The 17,969-nt window shown below is 56.1% G+C and overlaps 2 protein-coding genes across 2 annotated transcripts; both read left to right on the forward strand.

Moving 5' to 3' along the window:
* The first annotated feature begins 2,690 nt into the window (after positions 1–2,690).
* TSC22D4 (TSC22 domain family, member 4) lies at positions 2,691–12,367 on the forward strand. Its single transcript, XM_004691894.2, has 5 exons — positions 2,691–3,118; positions 3,563–4,596; positions 6,773–6,936; positions 11,775–11,823; positions 12,138–12,367. Exons 2-5 carry the CDS (start codon positions 3,835–3,837, stop codon positions 12,345–12,347), a joined length of 1,185 nt encoding a protein of 394 aa, XP_004691951.1. The 5' UTR covers positions 2,691–3,118; positions 3,563–3,834; the 3' UTR covers positions 12,348–12,367.
* A 1,668-nt stretch (positions 12,368–14,035) lies between these two features.
* On the forward strand, positions 14,036–17,241 carry LOC101632447 (chromosome unknown open reading frame, human C7orf61). The gene is made up of 3 exons (XM_004691628.2): positions 14,036–14,095; positions 14,332–14,658; positions 16,713–17,241. Exons 1-3 carry the CDS (start codon positions 14,042–14,044, stop codon positions 16,944–16,946), a joined length of 615 nt encoding a protein of 204 aa, XP_004691685.1. The 5' UTR covers positions 14,036–14,041; the 3' UTR covers positions 16,947–17,241.
* Positions 17,242–17,969: the final 728 nt, after the last annotated feature.

Here is a 17,969-nt window from a genome sequence, read left to right on the forward strand (position 1 = left end):
CCCCGATTTGGGGCGTCCGCTCCTCCCCGCCCCTCGCCCCCCGCCCCTGCGGGCGGTGCTGGGTTTTGGTGTCCAAGACCCGGCTGAGTGAAGCCGGAGCGGCACACAGCGGCGCCCCCCAGCGGCGGCCCGGTGCCTATGCCCACGCGCATACCCGGTGCGCCCCGCGCTCTCCGGGTGCACACCCCGCGTCTGGCCTCGACGAGGCTGGCTGCGGCAGCAGAGCCCCTAGTGCAGTGAGACGGCGGGGCCGGCAGGGGGGGCCACTCTCCGGGCCCAGAGGTTCGGGGAGTCGAGGGGCCGGACCTTCCGCGCCTCAGCCCAGCAGGGGGCGTGCTCGGTTGGCCCGGCCCCGCCTTCCTGCCACCTCGCAGGTGCGGGGAGGGCTCCGGAGCTGATTCGCTGGGTGCGAGTCGCCTCTCCCTGCAGTCTCCTAGGCACCGGACCTTGTTTCACTGGCTGGGCTCAAAGTCTTCCGCCCGTGCATTCTCGTGGTCCAAATCATCCTCCCGGTAACCTTTGACTCTGCCGGCGACGCCCGCCGAGACCTGGGCGCAGTCAGAAGACCACTGATAGTCCCACCGTGGCTACGCGGTCGCTGCAGCCGCCTAGGGACGCCACGGCGGCCCCGCCACCCACGTGGCCTTTCTCATCAGCTCCCTGAGAAATCCTTTCTTGAAAGTGCTTTAGGCTCACATCAACAGCAAGACCTCGGTTCTAACCTTAGTTGGCACTGAGACTTTGTTGCTCCCCTCTCGCTACCCTAACCTCCCTAGCAAAAGATATCCAGGACCTCGTCCCTGGAACCCGTGACTACTACTTTCCAAGGCAGTCTTTGCAAATATGCTGTGTGACTTTGGGCGTACTGCACAACCTCTCTGAGAGATGCCATATCAGTTACCTACCTCTAAACTGTTACAGGAACAGGGACGTAGTAAAATAATACAAAGTGCTTTGTAAATTGTAAAGGAACCAATGCATTTAAGTGTTATTATAAATGCCCCCAGGAGAGGTAACGTATTAAAAGCACATGACCGTCCTTTCACGTTTGCACTTTAATTTGAACGAATGTGTACTCATTCAACTTTTCCGCAGAGACCAGCTGTGTCCCCTGGACTCTAGACACGGAGGAGTTCTAGTTGATCCGTCCGGTGGAGGGAAGGGGAGCGTCCAGAGATAAATTTTGAATAGTTAGTAGCGAGTAGGCACTGAAGGAAGGAGGGTTTGGGGGCGGAGCTGCAGGACCTTTTTCCAAAAGCTGCCTGGCTGAAAGGGTTAGGAAGACTGCATGGGGGTGGGGGTTAGGAGAGACACAGCAGGAGGCTGCGTCCTGGACCCCAGGTCTTGGCGGCCAGGGGACCTGGTTGTGGTAGCTATTGTTACCCTGGCTGAAGGGAGAAAGGCACTGCAGATGCATTTTAACAAAGAGATAAAGAATAAAAGTATAAACACGAGCAAGGGGTTTTGCATAATTTTGCTTTTAGTTAATCCTAAAAAGTGGTTAAATTTTTCCATGAGCTAAAACTGAGGAAGGAGCTGTATGGGAATAGGCCCATTTGATCAAATTAATTAGAATCCATTTCTTCTGAACCTGGGATTGAAGGCAGATGTGATCACTGGACACTGCTTTTGCTAAAATTCCTCGAAGAATGTTGGTCGGGGTGCCCTACAAAAAGGAGAAAATAGCAATTGGAAGTTTATTCTTTCTGCCAAGAACAGTGGCCCTATATGGATGGATTCTCTGGGGTGAGCAAGGGTAAGAATGGGAGAGGAGCAGAGGGAGACGTCAGGAAGAGGTCCAGGCTTGTGGCCAGCAGGGTTTGCCCTGCACCTCTGTGTGGGCAACTGTGTGTGCATTCGCTGAGATACATGGTTGGAGAGAACGAGCAACTCAGCAGCTTTGTGAGGTATCTTCTTTGTTTCTCCGTATGGGGGCCAGGCAAGAGCACACCCTCTGTTGTGGAATGTTCCAGCTTTTCCACGGACACCTTTCTGAAGCTCCTGGGTTCAATTTCCACATCTGACCAGGGTTATAATACGAAGTCTGGGTTTTGATTCAATACCCCAGTCTAAGACAACAACAAAAACCATTGGGGAGATAGACGAAACAAGGTCATTGTTGCAACGATGTGATAGGTACCTGGGAGTTCATGCTACTATTTTCTCTACTTAGGCGCATGTTTTAAAATTATACTAATCTGCTTTTTAAAATAAAGACTGGGAGAATAGCAGTACCTCTCTCATACAGTTAGGGTGAAAATCAGCGAAGCTATGTCAATAATGGTCAGGGCAGTACCATAACATTTGCTTGGCGCTTATGGGGCGGAGGGGGCCCAGTCCAGCTCCTAGTAACTTCCTTCCCATTCCTCAGCACGACTGCAGGCCAATGGCAGCGAAAGCCTGCTAGTGAGGGAATCTCAGACCTCTCTGCAAACTCCTCCCCTGTCTCTCCCCCTCTACAGCCCCTCCTTCCGCAGCATTGCTAGGCTTGGGCTCAGCAGGTGTGGGGTTAAAGGAGTCCGTTTGGGGCCCCCGGAGCAGCAGCAGCGGCAGCGGCAACTGCACCAGCAGCAGCAGTGGCAGCCTTGGCCCAGGGCCAGCTGGCGGTGAGCCCCAGGAGGGAGAGGGGGCGGAGGAAGAGGGGAAGGAGGAGGAGGAGAGAAGTAGTCAGCAGGCCCGAGGAGGCAGGACTTCCTGGTGTGGGGGTTGTCAACAGCCCAGAAAGAGAAAGACAGAGACCGGGAGTGCTGAGGAGTGGAGCGAGGGACCCAGCAGTGCCACGCGGGAGGAGTCTTGGGAGACCTACCCGCCCAGACCCCTGAGGCGGCTGCCACCTGGACGATCGGGGGGGCTGAACCGCCCCCTCCCAAATTGGTTTCGAGATTCCTGGGGCTTCAGAGGCTGTGCCGAGGCACCACCAAGGAGAGGGGGTCCTTCTTTTCTGGAGAGCAAACTTTCCATGGAGACGCCTTGTGGGGTGAGGTGCGGCCCCTGAAGAGGACTGGACACCCTTTGATTGCGGCTTGTGCTGCTGGGGCCAGGAGGCCCCGAGGAAAGGACAGTCCGACATCTTAGGCAGCCCGGACCCTCAGCCCAGCTTGGTGGCCAAGGCCAAGAGGTAGGGCTTGGGGCTGGGCGGGGCACTGGGTTGGAGGTGGGGGGAGCAGGGCCTGCCCTGGGATGGGGGAGCTGGGGCTTGGGGCCTCAAGGCCTAGCAGAAGCCTCCAGGCGGTTGGGCCGGGCTGAGGAGCCACTTCACCCCTGCTCAGGAGCCCTTGCTGTGGGACAACACGGGTCCTGTGAGTTTGAATCCCAAGCGACAGATATCCAACTTTGGGTCTGGGCTGCCTCTTCCTGCTCTGTGCGCCTGCCGGGATCTGTCCTCTCCACTCGGGTCTCTGTTGTCTCTGCCTGTCTCTTTGTCTCTGGGTCTCTGGCGGTTTCCCCTTCCTCCCCCATTCAGCTCCCCAGAGAGGAAGCCCCGGAGGTGGCCTGCCCACTGCTTTCTCTCTCTCTCTCTCTCTCTCTCTCACTCTCTCTCTCTCTCTTTCTCTCTTTCTAGTTTGCAAACTCAGCTCTGGAGTTCAGCAGCGACAACAGCAGGAAAAACCTGCCCCTGCCCTCCCCTCCCGCCACCTCCCTTACCCTGTTCTCCCTTCATCAACCAGGCACCCCCAATTCCCACAAGGCCCTCCCACCATGTCGGACCCAGACGTCCCCAGGGGCCCAGATGCCCCTGCCATGTGGCCCCCCTGTTCCAGGGGCGCCTGAGCTCCTTTAAGGAGTCCCAGCCGCCCCCCACCGACCTCAGCCCAGTCCTGAGCCCCAGGGACCATGAGCGGGGGCAAGAAGAAAAGTAGTTTCCAGATCACCAGCGTCACCACGGACTACGAGGGCCCAGGGAGCCCAGGGGGTTCAGATCCCCCCGCCTCACCGGCCCCAACTGGGCACCCAGCCCGCCTACCCAACGGGGAGCCCAACCCTGAGGCTGGGGGCAAGAGCACCCCCCGGAATGGCTCCCCGCCGCCTGGGGCCCCTGCCTCCCGTTTCCGGGTGGTGAAGCTGCCCCAGGGCCTGGGAGAGCCTTATCGCCGAGGCCGCTGGACGTGTGTGGATGTTTACGAGAGAGACCTGGAGGGCTCCAGCTCTGGCCGGCTCCTTGAGGGAATTCGAGGGGCTTCAGGGGGCGCTGGGGGCAGATCTTTGGATTCTAGGTTGGAGCTGGCCAGCTTGGGCCTGGGTGCTCCTACCCCACAGACAGGCCTGTCTCAGGGCCCCACCTCCTGGCTCCGCCCGCCACCCACCTCCCCTGGACTTCAGGCCCGCTCCTTAACTGGGGGGTTGGGCCAGCTGGGGGTATCCACCAAGACTAAGGTGGAGACACCCCCTCTGTCAGCCTCCCCACCCCAGCAGCGCCCCCCAGAGCCAGGAACCGGGGACAGCACTGGCCCATCTAGGGCCGCCACACCCCAGCCCTCCCTGAGGGGAGAAGTGGAGTCTGGGGGCTCAGCGACAAGGACCCCTCCACTGTCCCGAACCAAGGATGGAGCCCTGCGACTGAGGATGGAGTTGGTTGCTCCAGAGGAGGTGGGGCAGGTAAGACCTGGGTTCTGGGCTGGCAGAGATGCCTCTGGGTGGTCTTGGGCCTCTCCGCCTTCACTGTCATACTGCTCTGTCACCTCTCTATGAGGTCAGAGAGAGCCCCTCTTTTCTCTTTCTGCCATCTCGCTTGGAAGTCCATTCCTACTCCTCACAAACTGTTTTCCCACTCAGGCTACCTGTCTCCCATATTCTGCACCTCCTACCTTTCCTTTGGTCTTTAATTTGTTGCCTTTGGCCTAAGTCTAACTCCCTATTAGCCTAGTCCCATTTCTCTGTTGTAGAGATGGGGCCTCCTCACTTTACTTTCTGTCTTGGTCTCACCCCTTCTGGCTTCAGGGGATGAGGGTGGAGGCCCCAGGCAGGGCTGGGTGTTTAGTCTTCTAGGGGAGGAGCTGCTAGGTTTGGAGGGTGGGGTAAGAGGTAGGCATTCTGCTCCTTCTCTTAAAGCCCCATTACAAAGGTGAAGGGGTTTTCTTTTCCCCTCTAGCCATCCAGTCCAGTCACATCTCCCAACTTTCTGGAAGGACCTGAGGCTTGCAGAGTGGGTGGGTGGGTTGGGGAGAACCATTACAAGGATGGGGGGAGGGGGCTTGCTGGTTTGTCTGCTCCATTCCCAGTTGTCTGTGTCTGTTCCCTTTGTCTGGGCCTCTCTAGTACTGATAACTGGGGGTGGCCACCATAGAGTGGGAGAGATGAGGAGCAGCCTAGAAGGAGTTAAGTCCTTTGCTCTTCTGCTTCCTGTCTCCAAAAGAGGAACAAGTCTGGGCTGGGGGGTGGAGGTGGGGGCAGGATGCCTGGGTCCCTGGAGTGGGAGGTGGGCAGCAGTCAGGGATGTGGGGGTTGGATGCCTCTGTACCGAAGGAGAAAATAACACTTGGATAGCAGCAGGAAGGGAAGGAGTGTGAGGATGGGAACTTTCCCCCTTCCTGGCCTTGGGCACAAACCACAGTATAAAAATAACCTGAGACTGGATGTCTGCTCCCTGTCAGGACCGGTCAGGACCAGCACCCCCACCCCCTGGCCTCCAGCTCACATCACTCATACTCCCCCACCCTTTAGTTTTCTTAACTCTTTTGTTCTATTCCCACCTCAGGGGAGAAGATGCTATGTCTTTTACAGGTCCCTGTCTCCACATTCTTCCAGTTTAAGCCCCCTTTGCCCCCTCTTTCTGACTTAGCTGGAGCTTCCCTTGGTGCAGCATCCTCCTTAAGTGTCCCCTGCCCCCTGGGCTTCCTCCACTTAGGGACCCTTCCCTGTGCACGAATCTCTGCCCTGACTGAAAGAGGTCTCCCTTCTAGCACTCCCCCATGTCTCTTCCTCGGTGGCTGCTGGTGGCCAGGAGGGCACCACCTGGGCCCCCTCTCCCTGCTTTGTCCCTCTAACCACCCTGGACTTTCTGTTCTTGGCTTTTCCGAGAAGCTGGGGCCTCCTGGGGCCTCACAGAGGCGTCTTGTTCCTGTGGCCCCCGCCCTTTTGCAGCCGCCCCCAACGCCTGTTGGGCTGTGTGGGTCCACGCCCAGGCTCCGCCTCCTCCATCTCCACCCCCTCCCCCACCCGGCTGGGAGCTGGAGCAGAACTTCACCTGAGTCCCAAGAAGTCAGAGAGGAGAGGCTAGAATGGGGACCAGAGAGGGGAGGGGGGCGTGGGGAGGACCAGTCTGAGGATTCATTCATTCTACAAATAGTACTGAGCAAATTATAAGTTCTGCTCTCTGGCAGTTACCTTCTAGTAGCAGAGGTAAAAAGACTTTCATTTCAGATAATGTTAGATGCCATTTAAAATAAAATAGAACATCGCAGTGGAATCTATAGTTGGATGATGGGGAAATGCCTCTCTGAGAATGTGCCATTTGTGTCGCCTTAAGTCAGGTGGTAGAAAGCAAACGCTTTGATTCCTCTCTGACTGGGGGGTCCTGGCTCAGCTGACAGAAGGGTACTGGAGTGCAGACCAGAGCCCCTCTCTGGAGCTACTTTCTGGAAGCCACTCACCTAGTCCTTACAGTAGGCAGCCCAGTGGCTTCCCTGGAGCTGTAGGAGAGCAGGGTGTGGGGGCAGGACTCCAGAGTCCTGAGAGAGTTTGGTGTGTGGAGAGGGAGCTTACGTGGCAAGCTATAAGGCAGCTGGTTCATTTTTCTCACTTGATATGATGGTTACTACCTCTCTGCTTCCAGGTGCCCCCACTGGACTCACGCCCAAGCTCTCCTGCCCTCTATTTCTTCCCTGATGCCAGTCTGGTTCACAAGTCTCCAGACCCCTTTGGAGCAGCAGCTCAGAGCTTCAGCCTGGCCCGCTCCATGCTGGCTATCAGTGGCCACCTGGACAGCGATGACGATAGGTAGGTGGGCTCAGCTCCCCACCCATCATCTGGGGTAGCCCCATGAAACTGTCCCAAGTTGGACTTGGAGAGGACCTCCGAAGCAGAAAAAACTGGCTTGGGCATAAGCATTGGGTAAAGTTGACTTGGGACCCACTCCTCTGTGGAGAGAGTTGGGTAGGACTCCTTGGCCCTGGATTGCCAAATCATAGACTTTTTTAGAGTTTGAAGGGAGCCATGGTTGTCAAATTCCAGAGCTCTTGTAGATTAGTGATCATCTGGCTAAGAACTTACTGGCAAATGTGCTGGAGAAGAGAATAGGGAGTTAGTCTCCTCCCATTCCCAGTTCCCTCTCCCTACTGAGGAATGGGACTTGTGCCTTTGAGAGTCCATATGGGCTGCATATTGATCCTAGAACCTCTCCTATCAAGAAAGCATGTCCTGAGGTTCTGTTCTCAGCACAAACACCACAGAGCCTGAACCTTCCCTGGGGTCAAGCCAAAGCTAGGGAAGGCACAGGACAGCAAGACTTGCTGGGTTTGCCCTTCAGGGGAGAAAGCCCCATTCAGTGGCTTGGTGGGCAGAACTTCCTGTTAGGAGGGTCGGGTTTCAACATAGGAATGCCTGCAAGCTGAAAAGGGAGGAACAAAATCTCAAGTAGGATAGCCAGGCTTCTCTCTTCTGGCTGTAGGCTGATGGGAACCCAGGAGAAGGATTAGGGAGCCATCACTTTTATTTTGGAGGGAGGAATGGGACTTCCTGTTTGAGGCCCTCAGAGGGAGGGACTTCCTGTTTGGCAGGAAATATGGGGCGGGACTTAGAGCCTTTAGGGGACTTATACAGAGGGGAGTCTCTCCTTCCTGCCTTCCCCTAGTTGGCACCGCCTGCAGAGTCTGAGACTGGGTACTACCAAAGAAAAGGGTCTTTTGTCTTGAAGAAAGTGGGGAGCCAGAGAGGGAAGAGCGGGGTGGCCAAGAGTTGGTGCGATGGAGATTGAGGGGCCTGGAAGAGGGACAAGTCAGGGCTGGGCAGGGCGGCTTCTGGGCTCCTAGCTCTCAGGAATGTGTGAGGTGTGAGGTCGGCCAGGGCTAGGAAAGTCACCTGCCCCCATTGCTGCTATTCTCAGCTCTTCCCACTCTCCCCCTCCCACTTGGGATGCTCCCTGGCAAGAGGGCTCCCTGCCCTTCCCCTACCTCTGTTGATTTCAGAGCCCAGCCTCCTGCTTTCTCTGTCTTAGAAGGCTCTGACCCCAGAAGCCTCTTCAGTTCTGTTCTTTTGGCTGTCCCCTCACACTCCTTTCCTCTGTCCCACCCCTCCACACACCCCAGTCTGACCGGTTGGGTTCCCAGCCTCCACTTTACCCTGTTCTCCAAGCCTCTGGGGCTCTGACCCAGCCCAGCCAGCCCCTCATGCCTCACCCTGCTGGGCCAGCGGGTTTGGGTTGGGCCACCCCCTTAGCCCCTGGAATGGGGTGTGTAGCCCCTCACCTCACCTCTCTGGTGTGCCCATAGTTGGCATTAAGACAGGGTGCAAGTGGCATGGGACCTCCCTTTGTGAGAGGAAAGAGTGAGCTGGAGTGTTAAGTGCCTGGATCCCAGCTAGAGAATTGTGATGCCTGACCAACTCCAGGACCTGGGGATGGGAGGACAGAGGATGCCTGGTTCATGTAGACAGCTCAAGTGCTCCTAAGTGTCCTGAACCCTCATGTCCCTGGTAGGACCTGGCAGTTAAAAGGTACTTGAATAGGTGGATCCCCTAGCATGGGGGAGCAAGGTATTACAAGGAATGAATCCTAAGGAGTCAGTAGAAAAAAAGGTATATTAATCTAGTGTCTTCTTTGGGTCAGGCACTACCTCTTAGCTTAAAGCAGTCCCATGATCCCCACTTCTGGGTGAAGACACACACTCAGAGAAGGAAGCTTTTAAAACCTTAACCGAAGGTCACCCAACAGGTATTACAGTCATCGTCTGGGTCTGACCCCAAAGCCACATGCTCTCCACTCTCCTCCTGGCATGTCTCACAGGAGCAGAGGGCGCCATCACTAGGATGTCCTTTCTCACCAGAGGCAGGGACAAGAAACCATCTTCCACCCCCAGCCCCTGCTTCCTGACCTGGCCTCACCCCAGACACTCCACAGATCCAAGAGGGAGTGTAGCTGGGTATCTGGATGTCACTTTGTTGGCTTCAGGCCCAGCCCCGGGGGCTTCTTAAAATATAGCAAGGGAGGAGCGCTGGCTTTTTCCCCAGGATCAGAACTTCCCGCCTCTCCCAGATGTCCTGTTTCTTCCTCAGATTCTCATTTTAAGGCAGGTCTCCAAACAAGAGGCCCAACCGCTAGGGCTGTCATGCCCCAGGACCCAAGGCCAACTCCCAAGTTGTGTATCTCCATGCACTGCACACCTCTAGGGGGCGCTTCATCATGTTTGTTGTCACTGTCAACATTTGAAGCTATGACAGTTTCCAGAAGAGGGCAATGAGAGTCTTAAAGAAGGGAACTTTTTGTTCTGATTCACACGAAGTCTCCTGGGCTTGTGAGGATTGCTACCGTCCAGCCAACCCCAAGCTTCCTGCCCTCACCCTGCCCAGGAGTCCCAGCACAGCGCTCTCAGATCTCAAGGGGTGGGGGTCCTGGGTCACCAGAGTCCTGGTCCCTTGAAGTGTTACTGTTAGAATGTGACAGTCTAAAGTGCTGTCCAAAATTCAAGCACTGGACAAATAGGAGATAGTCATCTGTCAGCCAACAAATGTTTATTGTATTACTTCTTTATTTTTGACAAGAACAAACAGCTTACTTGACACCTTCACCCTAGTGCCCGCCAAGCAAGTCCAGTGTTCCTTCCTGTGAATCTGGCTCTTTTTGGTGTCTGGGTGTCTGGTGTACTGTGGGGGGGTGGGCGGCATGTTCTTTGGTGACCCAGTCTCCACCCAGGTGTCTCAAATTGAAATTACTTGAAAACTGTTAAGTCTCCAGCTGGTTGACCTGCCCCTCACTCTTAAACTTGTCTTTCCCCTCCAACACCAAGAGTCTAGGTACCCTTCCCCCCACTCCACCCTGTCCTACGCTCTCAGGCCTGGTCACCTCCTTAGTTACTTCACCTGTCAGCACCTTCTGCATCCAGAGCTGGGATGGGAAATGGAAAATTCCCAGCTCCCTCGTGCTCCCTTCCTGGCTGCAGGGCCTCATTCAAGGGTCACCTTGAATTGAGAACTAATTCCCCCCACAGGGAAGCAAGTTGGAACTGACAACCAAGAGACAGGACTTGACAAGGGAGCACCAGGGTGCAGGATGCAGGATTTTGGGGCACGTACTTGGACAAAATTAGGGGCTTGAGGGCTGGATTGTTGATCTTGCTCAAGGGGTCGGGAGCCAGAAGTTGGACAGTGTTTGGTGGTGAACTGTGGAGTAAGGCAGGAACCTACGGTCTGAGTGATGGTGGAGAGGGAGCCTTGGAGGCTGGGGTGAGGTGCAAAGGCCTGTGCAGGCCCTGGGCCATGCCAGGGAGACACATCTGGAGGGAGAGCCAGGTTCTGGGACCCCAGCTTGGCCCTCGGGACTGCTGAGCCAGGCCTGAGTCGACCTCTAGTGGCCACTTAACAGACTACAGCCAGACCAGCTCTCCCCTCCCTGTCTTCTGCTCCCAAGGTCTCCAAGCAACCCTCCACCCCCCACTTCCTGATCGCTGTGTCCTGCCTCCAGTCTTACCTTCCCACCTCTCCTTAAACCCTTGCTCCCTCCCCAGATCTATAGCCTGTACCTGTCCAGGGCGCTGGGCTCGTTGTTGCTATGGTAACCTTCCCCATGCCTCCCTGCTGTCACCCAGGGAGGTCGGGGAATCCCTGGCAAAGCCCCAGTGGTCACCCACGATGTGCACTTTGTGTTCTGGTGGGTGCTCACAGTTCAAGGAAGACCATGAGCACACATCAGACCACCCTCCCCCGAAACTTCCACTTTATTCTCAGCTCACTGCTGAAAGGATCTGAGGCCTTGGGGGAGACCAGTGTTAGTCCAGCGGGGCAGGATGGGGTGGGAGGTGAGGCTAGTTTCTCCCTCACCCTTTATACCCTTCCCCATCCGGGCCTCTGGCCCTGCAGCCCCTCCCCCAACCCTGCCACCAGCTGACTTCCTTCTGCCTGGCCCCCTCCTCTCTACTCTGGGACAATTGCCAGGGTGAGAAGGGGACACTGGCACTGACTGCGTCTGGGAATTCCCGCCCACCGTGGAGCCCGCGGAGCTGGCGGGAGGGGGTCCCCGTGTCCCTGAGGAGCCAATCACAGCCAGCCGTTGCCCTGGGGGTGGTGGTTGTATATCTTTCAGGCCAGCACCCTGTAGGCACTGTCTCCTCTGCCTGCCTGGCACCAGCCAGATCCCATTCTGCCCGGGGGGCTCTGAGCCCCCCAGGCAATCCTTCCAATATAGCCCTTTCCCTTGGAGGGAACCTGAGGGCCCTTTCCCTCTGGGGATGGCCCAACCAGGGATCTCTGTCAAGTCTCTGGTGTCATCCTATGAGACGAGAGTGGTGGGGATGGCTCCGGGGCCTCCCCGGAAAAGGGGATGTGTCTCTTCTCCTTGCTCCCCTCGGGGAGCATCTCCTATCCGAGGGGCACCTGTACCCCCACCCCACCGGGGCCTGGGTGGACCTGGGCAGCGGCCCTCTGCCCGCCGGGGGATGGACAAAACCCTCCTCTCCTTGATTCTCTGCTGTCACAGGTACAGGCGGGGGTGTGGGTGGGAGGCTGCAGCACACGGGGCTGTGGAGGAGGCCAAAGTCTGCTGTGAGCAGCACCTGGGCAGGCAGACGGCTGAGTCCAGACGCCTGGCTGGCACTTGCTCCTCACGCCTCATCTCCCTGTCTCTCCAGCGGCTCCGGAAGCCTGGTTGGCATTGACAACAAGATCGAACAAGCTATGGTAAGAGAAACCATCTTGATCCCAGGAAGTGTCAGGTGCTGATGCCTAGACCCACCTGCTCCACCCATCCCCGTCCTCCCTGTCTTCCCAGTGGCTTCCCTTGGGCCCTGACCTGCTCCTGCTCCTGCCCCCACCCCCTGCCTTTGCGCCCTGACCTTGCTCCTGTCCAGTGTCCTTGCCCCATTCCCTGCCCTTCCCCCTTCCCTAGGGGTTGGGAGCAGGGGCTCTCATACCCTGGCCCTCAAGGCACCAGGCAAGGGATGAAGTCGGGTTGACCTGGGACCCCTGACACTTTGTCTATCCCTGGACCCCAGGACTTGGTGAAGTCCCACCTCATGTTTGCGGTCCGGGAGGAGGTGGAGGTGCTGAAGGAGCAGATCCGGGAACTGGCTGAGCGGAACGCTGCGCTGGAGCAGGAGAATGGACTGCTGCGTGCCCTGGCCAGTCCCGAGCAGCTGGCCCAGTTGCCCTCCTCGGGGGTCCCTCGGCTTGGGCCCCCTGCACCCAACGGGCCCTCTATCTGAGCCTCCCTTCCCTCACAATGTGCCTTTGGGGGCTGCCACAGCTGCCAGGCCTTGTTCCAGCTGCCGCCCCCCTCTTCCTATGCAGCTTTAATGCCCCCTGATTCCCGGGGATGGGAGTTGAAGGCTCAGAATTGACCTATCCCCTGACCCTCCCTGGATCTCCCCATAGTCTCCTGGGGCTGGGCTGGGGCACCCCCAGGCCACGATGGGAGAGGGAGAGCTTCAGGACCTGGTGTTAGAAGTCTCCCCTCCAGGAGGGATCCCAGCCACCCCTCCCTCCCTTGGTGTTCTGGGACCCCAGCATCAGATGTTTTGAGGGTGCTGGAGGCTCCCTAGCAGATACTCCATCCCCACCTCATTCCCTCACAGTGCCCCTCTCTCCTCAACCCAGGGGAGGGAATATGGACAGTATCTGGAAGTTCTGGGATTCAGGTTGTTATTAAAATAATAATTATAATTAAAAAATCTGAAGAAACTTGAATCTGGAGGTTGGCATCTCCTTGCTTATGCCGAGACCAGGAGCCTGCAGGCAATTTCCACTTGTGGGAGACCGTCTGTGAGCTCCCCTCTCTGTCTGGTCCAGAGGAGTTTGGTGTGGTGACCACTGAGTGGTCCAAAGAGATGGGGGTGGGGGGAGCCGCAGCTCTGGTCCCGGGAAGGGGCAATCCAGGCAAGGCAGAGGAGTAGCAGGGGGAGGGGGCCATCTGCCCACGTGCTGGGGGGGACAGGGAAACAATGAGGCCTTTGGTGATTGTGCCGGATCCACCCCCAGCTTCCCAGTGTGTCCCCTCTGCGGGCTGGATCCGGGTGGCTGCTTGGGGGTGGGGTGGGGGGCCCTGAATGGGCCCCTTGTCTCAGCGCTGGGTGTGGGCCAGGCTTCCCGGGCACACGGTGCCCTCGCCAGGCCTGGCCGCACTCCGTGGCTTCCACCCCCGGCTGGCCGGGGACTGAGCCGCGTGGGTGAGCAGGCTCCTCCCTGACAGCCTCGGCAGGCGTCCCAGGCGGAACAGGCAGGTAGGGGGAAGGACCCCATCTAGTGGGGAAAGGGAGAAGTGCCATCTGCCTCGCGAAGAGTTCTGGTAAGGGCAGAAAGGGCCTGGGACCGGCTCCATGTGGAGGCCCAACAAGCTGGGGCTCCCTGGCCAATGACTCCCCAGGTCTACGTGACCTCAGGCAGGTTCCTTGTTTTTTTTCTGAATCTTGGCTCCTCGTGGGTAAAACAGCACTGACAATAATACCTACCTTGAAGGGTTGCTGTGAGAATTCCATGGCAGGACACACACAGGAGAACAGGAAGTACCAGGTCCTCCCTCCTCCATGAATATTTTGTTTCCTTTTTCTGGATCTGGGGAAAGAAGGCAGAGGGTGCTGGGACTGGCTCTGGGGGTCTTTAAAGGGCCCTGCGGGTTGGTGCTGGGCTGGGCAGGTTCTCACAATGGGCTAGAACTCTCTCTCCCTCTGGGTTCTCATCCACTCCGACTCCTCTCCCTGTCCCAGGGAGGGGAGGAAAGGCCCAGGATGAATCTTTTGGGGGAGCTTTCCCCCTGGATTCCCTGTTTCTTTCTTCATTGCTGTGCTTGACGCTCCCTCAAGATCTCTTGGTGGCTACTGGCCTGAAGCTGCCCCCCTCCCCCCACCCTACCAAATGCTGATACGGTCCCCTCCTTGGGCCTGTGTGTTGTGTTTCTGGCGAAATGGCTGTGGTCATGAGGTTCTTCCGATGGATTTGGCGAAAATTTACTTGCTGGGTACGTTTCAGAGACTGTCCTTTATGACATACCAGGAGGGGAGGTGCTAGTCAGTGACCTCTAGGTCACAGAAAACAGCTCCCCCACCCTCCAACCCGGCCTCCTGTGGCCAAACAAGACTTGGAGGAAGAAGGGAGAAGACAGCTGTGGGGAGGATGTGAGGCTATCCTTTCCCCTGACTGCTGTATCCCTTCTGCCCCTTCCTCTGTCTCTTCTCTCTCCATTTTGGTTTGTAGGTTTCCTTCTGGAAACACAAAGCCAAGCCAGCTATTTCAGAAAGCCCTGACCCCAAGAAAACTGTACTGAAGGGAGTGGAGAAGACTCCCAAATTGGTTGAGACTTTCAAGTTGGTTGAGGCTCCAAAAGAAGCCAAATTCCTCACGATGGATGAATCCCCCACGGAAACGGATCCCTGCATGTTAGCCACGACAACAGATGGGGCTGGAGAAGAGCTGGACCAGGGGGGCCGATCCCTGCTGCAGCTGCCCCGATCAGCTGTCAAGTCCGTCTCCACACTCATGGTCTCAGTGCTACAGTCTGGCTGGCAAATGTGCAGCTGGAAGGTCAGTACTAGCTATATACCCCTTGTCTCCCACACCCTCCTCTCCTCCCTCCATTCACTTGTTTATTTCCTGAGCCTCTACTATGAGGTAGGCACTGAGGCAGGCAGGAGCCACAGCATTCGAGGTTTACCCAGAACTAAGAGGCCCCAGCCAAGATCATAGGCATTGTTCGTACAGTACCCTAGGGGGTGTGATGGGGGAGAAAGAGGAGGAACCTGGAGAAGGGTATTGCAGCAGGCTTGGGGAGTCAAGGCCTTCCCAATAGCAGAGAGGGTAAAGCTGAGCCCTGGAGGATTTAGCCTGACAAGGGTGGAGAAGGGGTGGGGGAAGAGTGTACCAGGAAGGCAGAGTAACAGGGGTAGGGATGGAGGAAAGCATATGGGTTGGACCCTGGGGCTGAGGGCGGGCTCCCCCAGTTCAGGTGACCCAGTTCAGGAGTTTGACTTTGGTGCTAAAAGCCATGGAAGCCCTTGCAAACATTTGAGCAGAGTTGACACAATCAGACTTTTGTCTAGAAAATTAACCTGCACTCATATGTTGTAGGTGGGAATGTAAAATGGTACAGGCATTCTGGAAAACAGTTTGAAAGTTTCTCATGAAGTTAAATATGCAGTTATCATGGGACCTAGCCATTGTACTCTTGAGCATTTATTCCAAATAAATGAAATTTTATGTTCACACAAAAATCTGTATGTTCACAATGATTTTTTTCATAGTAGCCAAAACCAACCCAAATGCTCCTTACTGGGTGTGTGGTTAAACTGTGATGGGTCCACATTGTGGAATACTTCTTAGCCACGTGTTGATATGTGCAGCCACTTGGATAAGTCTCATGCTGAGTGAAAACAACCCATCCCCAACATTACATACTGTCTGGTTCCATTTGTTTTATATACTGTCCTTGAGATAACATAATTAAATGAAGACCGGATGTAGTGGTTGCCAGGGAGAGGGGATTGGCTTTAAAGGGCGACAGGGGGAAATGATGGAAGAGTTCTGTACTTGGCTGTGGTAACTGGACCCATGAACCTGCACAAGTGATAAAAACTGGGTAGAATTCAACACACAGAACACATACACACAGGCATGCACAAGTGAAATGGGGAAATGTGGTTTAAGAGATTTGCTTTGGTGTCTTACTGTGGCCTTACTGTGATGTTATATCATAATTTTGCAAGACTTTATTATTAGGGGACTGATAAAGAATATACAGGCAATCTGTTATTTCTTACAACTGCATATAAGTCTATGATAATCTCAGTCAGAAATATTTTAAAGGGGAGTATCTAGAGCACTGCCAAACTGACATGTTTTGGTCTTGAATAAAGTATCCTGGCATTACTAATAATTCTGAAGTTCGGGAGTGAGTGGGGTCAGGAGACAAGGGGAGGGGCAGGAAGGTCCAGTGAAGGTGTCACCGCCCAGGATGTCCTTGACGGGGTAGAGGCATCAGGCAGAGCAAGTCAATGAACTGGAGTGATCTTTAAGAGATGGACTTGTGCCGGCTGACTGGATGAGGTCGGAGGGAAAAGAGGCAGTCAGAGCAGACTGGAGCCATTGACCGGGAGAATTAAGAGTAGATGCAGACTCTGGAGGAGGTGACAAGTGTGGGGCATTGGAACAAGACGAGATGTCTGTAGGACACCTGCACGGAGATGTCCAGGAGGCAGTGGGGTGAACCGGCCTGGAGGGGAGGGGCGAGCGCTGAGCTGGAGGTGGAGGTCAGAGTGTCAGTCTGTCTTCATGTTAACCTCCGTGAACTCCTGCGGGGACACAAAGGTGGGTCAGACTTGGCCCCTGCCTTCCAGGAGCTTGCATTCTAGTAACAAACTGGTCTGCGGGGCAAAGTGCGACATGAGGTGCCTGTCTACACATGTGTAGTAAACGCACAGAGACAGCCTGAGAAGGCCTTGGAGGCTGTGCCTGGTCGAGGCCTAGAGGAGGAGGTGGCATTAGACCAGCCTTTGCTGTTTATCAGGCGGTTCCACCAGTGGCTTCTCCCTCAACCAACTTGTTGACATGTGCCCATCTCTCTCCTTCTCTTTCTCTCATAGCCATCTGTGAGTTCTACCTCAGTTGCCTCCCAGATGAGAACCGGGTCCCCTTTGGAGTCTCCGGAGGCTGAGATGCTGCGGGAAGTGTACCTGGTGCTGTGGGCCATTCGGAAACAGCTGCGGCAGCTGGCCCGAAGGCAGGAGAGGCGTAGAAGGCGCCACATCCGGGCCCACACTTGTACCCAGCCTGACTCAGTTAAGACCCTGAAAGAGGATACCCGAAGTCCCCTCTAGGGGGGATCCCTGTATCCTCAGGAAGCCCCCACCTCACTCTTAGGTAAGGTTGATGTGAGAAGTTAGGGCAGCAGGCCAGGAGTTGTGAGTAAGGAGTTTTCATACTGTCACCTGCCATTGGGAACTCTAGGCCGGGCCTGGGGTTCCACACGTTCCCCTTCATTCCCTTTATTCAATTTGTAAAATATTATCAAAGTGTTGGGAAATAAATATCAGATATTTCGGAGTAAATGGAGCGTGTGTCTGTGGATGGCCAGAGGCAATGAGGGGAACCTGGATGGGACATCTGAGGTGCTACAGCAAATATTTGTGGGAGTAACCCTAACCCTGTTGGCTGGGGTGAGGAGGAGATGCGGGCTGGGAGAAGAGAGGGTGGGGTGGTCCTGGCCCTGGGCTGACTCACACTTGAGGGACTGAACTGCCCTGGGCTTAGCGCTGCTAGGCCAGTACCCACAGCAGCTGCGCCCTTGTGTTGAGGGCATGTCGTGGAGCCAGTGAAACCCTCAAGACAGAGCATTGCAGAGGTTGTGGGACTTTTCCGAGGTCCTGTAGCCAAGGAGACCTCGCTGGAAACTGCCTGCCCCCAGCCCTCTCCCTGCCCCACCTCCCTGGAATCCTTGGGCTGGGCATGGGGAGGGTCTGTGGCTATGAAATCTCGCTGGGTGGCAGATGCGGGTGCGGCTTGGCCGGAAAGGTGCTGAGGTCCTGTGGGCCACGCCCCTGCCCTGACAGGTGAACACTCCACCCACCACCTGGGGTTCCTGGCTGCAAAGCCTAAACTGAGTAGTGGCGCCTAGGCACTGTGAGCTGCGACTTGGGTGGGTGCCCCCCTGGACAAATGGCTTTGTGGCAGGCTGTGGCGTTCTTGGGGACTGGATGGGGTGAGCCGGTGGAGACTCAAGCGCGTCTCACACTTAAATTGACTTGCTGCGCCAAACAAAAGCACAGGAGGATTCACCAAGGACTAGTAGGAATATTTCACAAGATAACAAAATTCAAGGGTTCAGCGTTCAAGAGCTTGCA

This window comes from Condylura cristata, unplaced genomic scaffold, assembly GCF_000260355.1.
Source record: "Condylura cristata isolate star-nosed mole 26May11 unplaced genomic scaffold, ConCri1.0 scaffold00032, whole genome shotgun sequence".
NCBI lineage: Eukaryota > Metazoa > Chordata > Mammalia > Eulipotyphla > Talpidae > Condylura > Condylura cristata.

What these genes read in the sequence shown, in the direction of transcription:
- TSC22D4 (XM_004691894.2), top strand. Translation starts at nt 3,835, where the DNA reads ATGAGCGGGGGCAAGAAGAAAAGTAGTTTCCAGATCACCAGCGTCACC. An exon ending in CTGGACAGCGATGACGATAG is followed by an intron (nt 6,937 to 11,774) that starts GTAGGTGGGCTC and finishes CTGTCTCTCCAG; the next exon opens with CGGCTCCGGAAGCCTGGTTG. An exon ending in ACAAGATCGAACAAGCTATG is followed by an intron (nt 11,824 to 12,137) that starts GTAAGAGAAACC and finishes CCTGGACCCCAG; the next exon opens with GACTTGGTGAAGTCCCACCT.
- LOC101632447 (XM_004691628.2), top strand. Translation starts at nt 14,042, where the DNA reads ATGGCTGTGGTCATGAGGTTCTTCCGATGGATTTGGCGAAAATTTACT. An exon ending in GGCGAAAATTTACTTGCTGG is followed by an intron (nt 14,096 to 14,331) that starts GTACGTTTCAGA and finishes TTTGGTTTGTAG; the next exon opens with GTTTCCTTCTGGAAACACAA. An exon ending in GGCAAATGTGCAGCTGGAAG is followed by an intron (nt 14,659 to 16,712) that starts GTCAGTACTAGC and finishes TTTCTCTCATAG; the next exon opens with CCATCTGTGAGTTCTACCTC.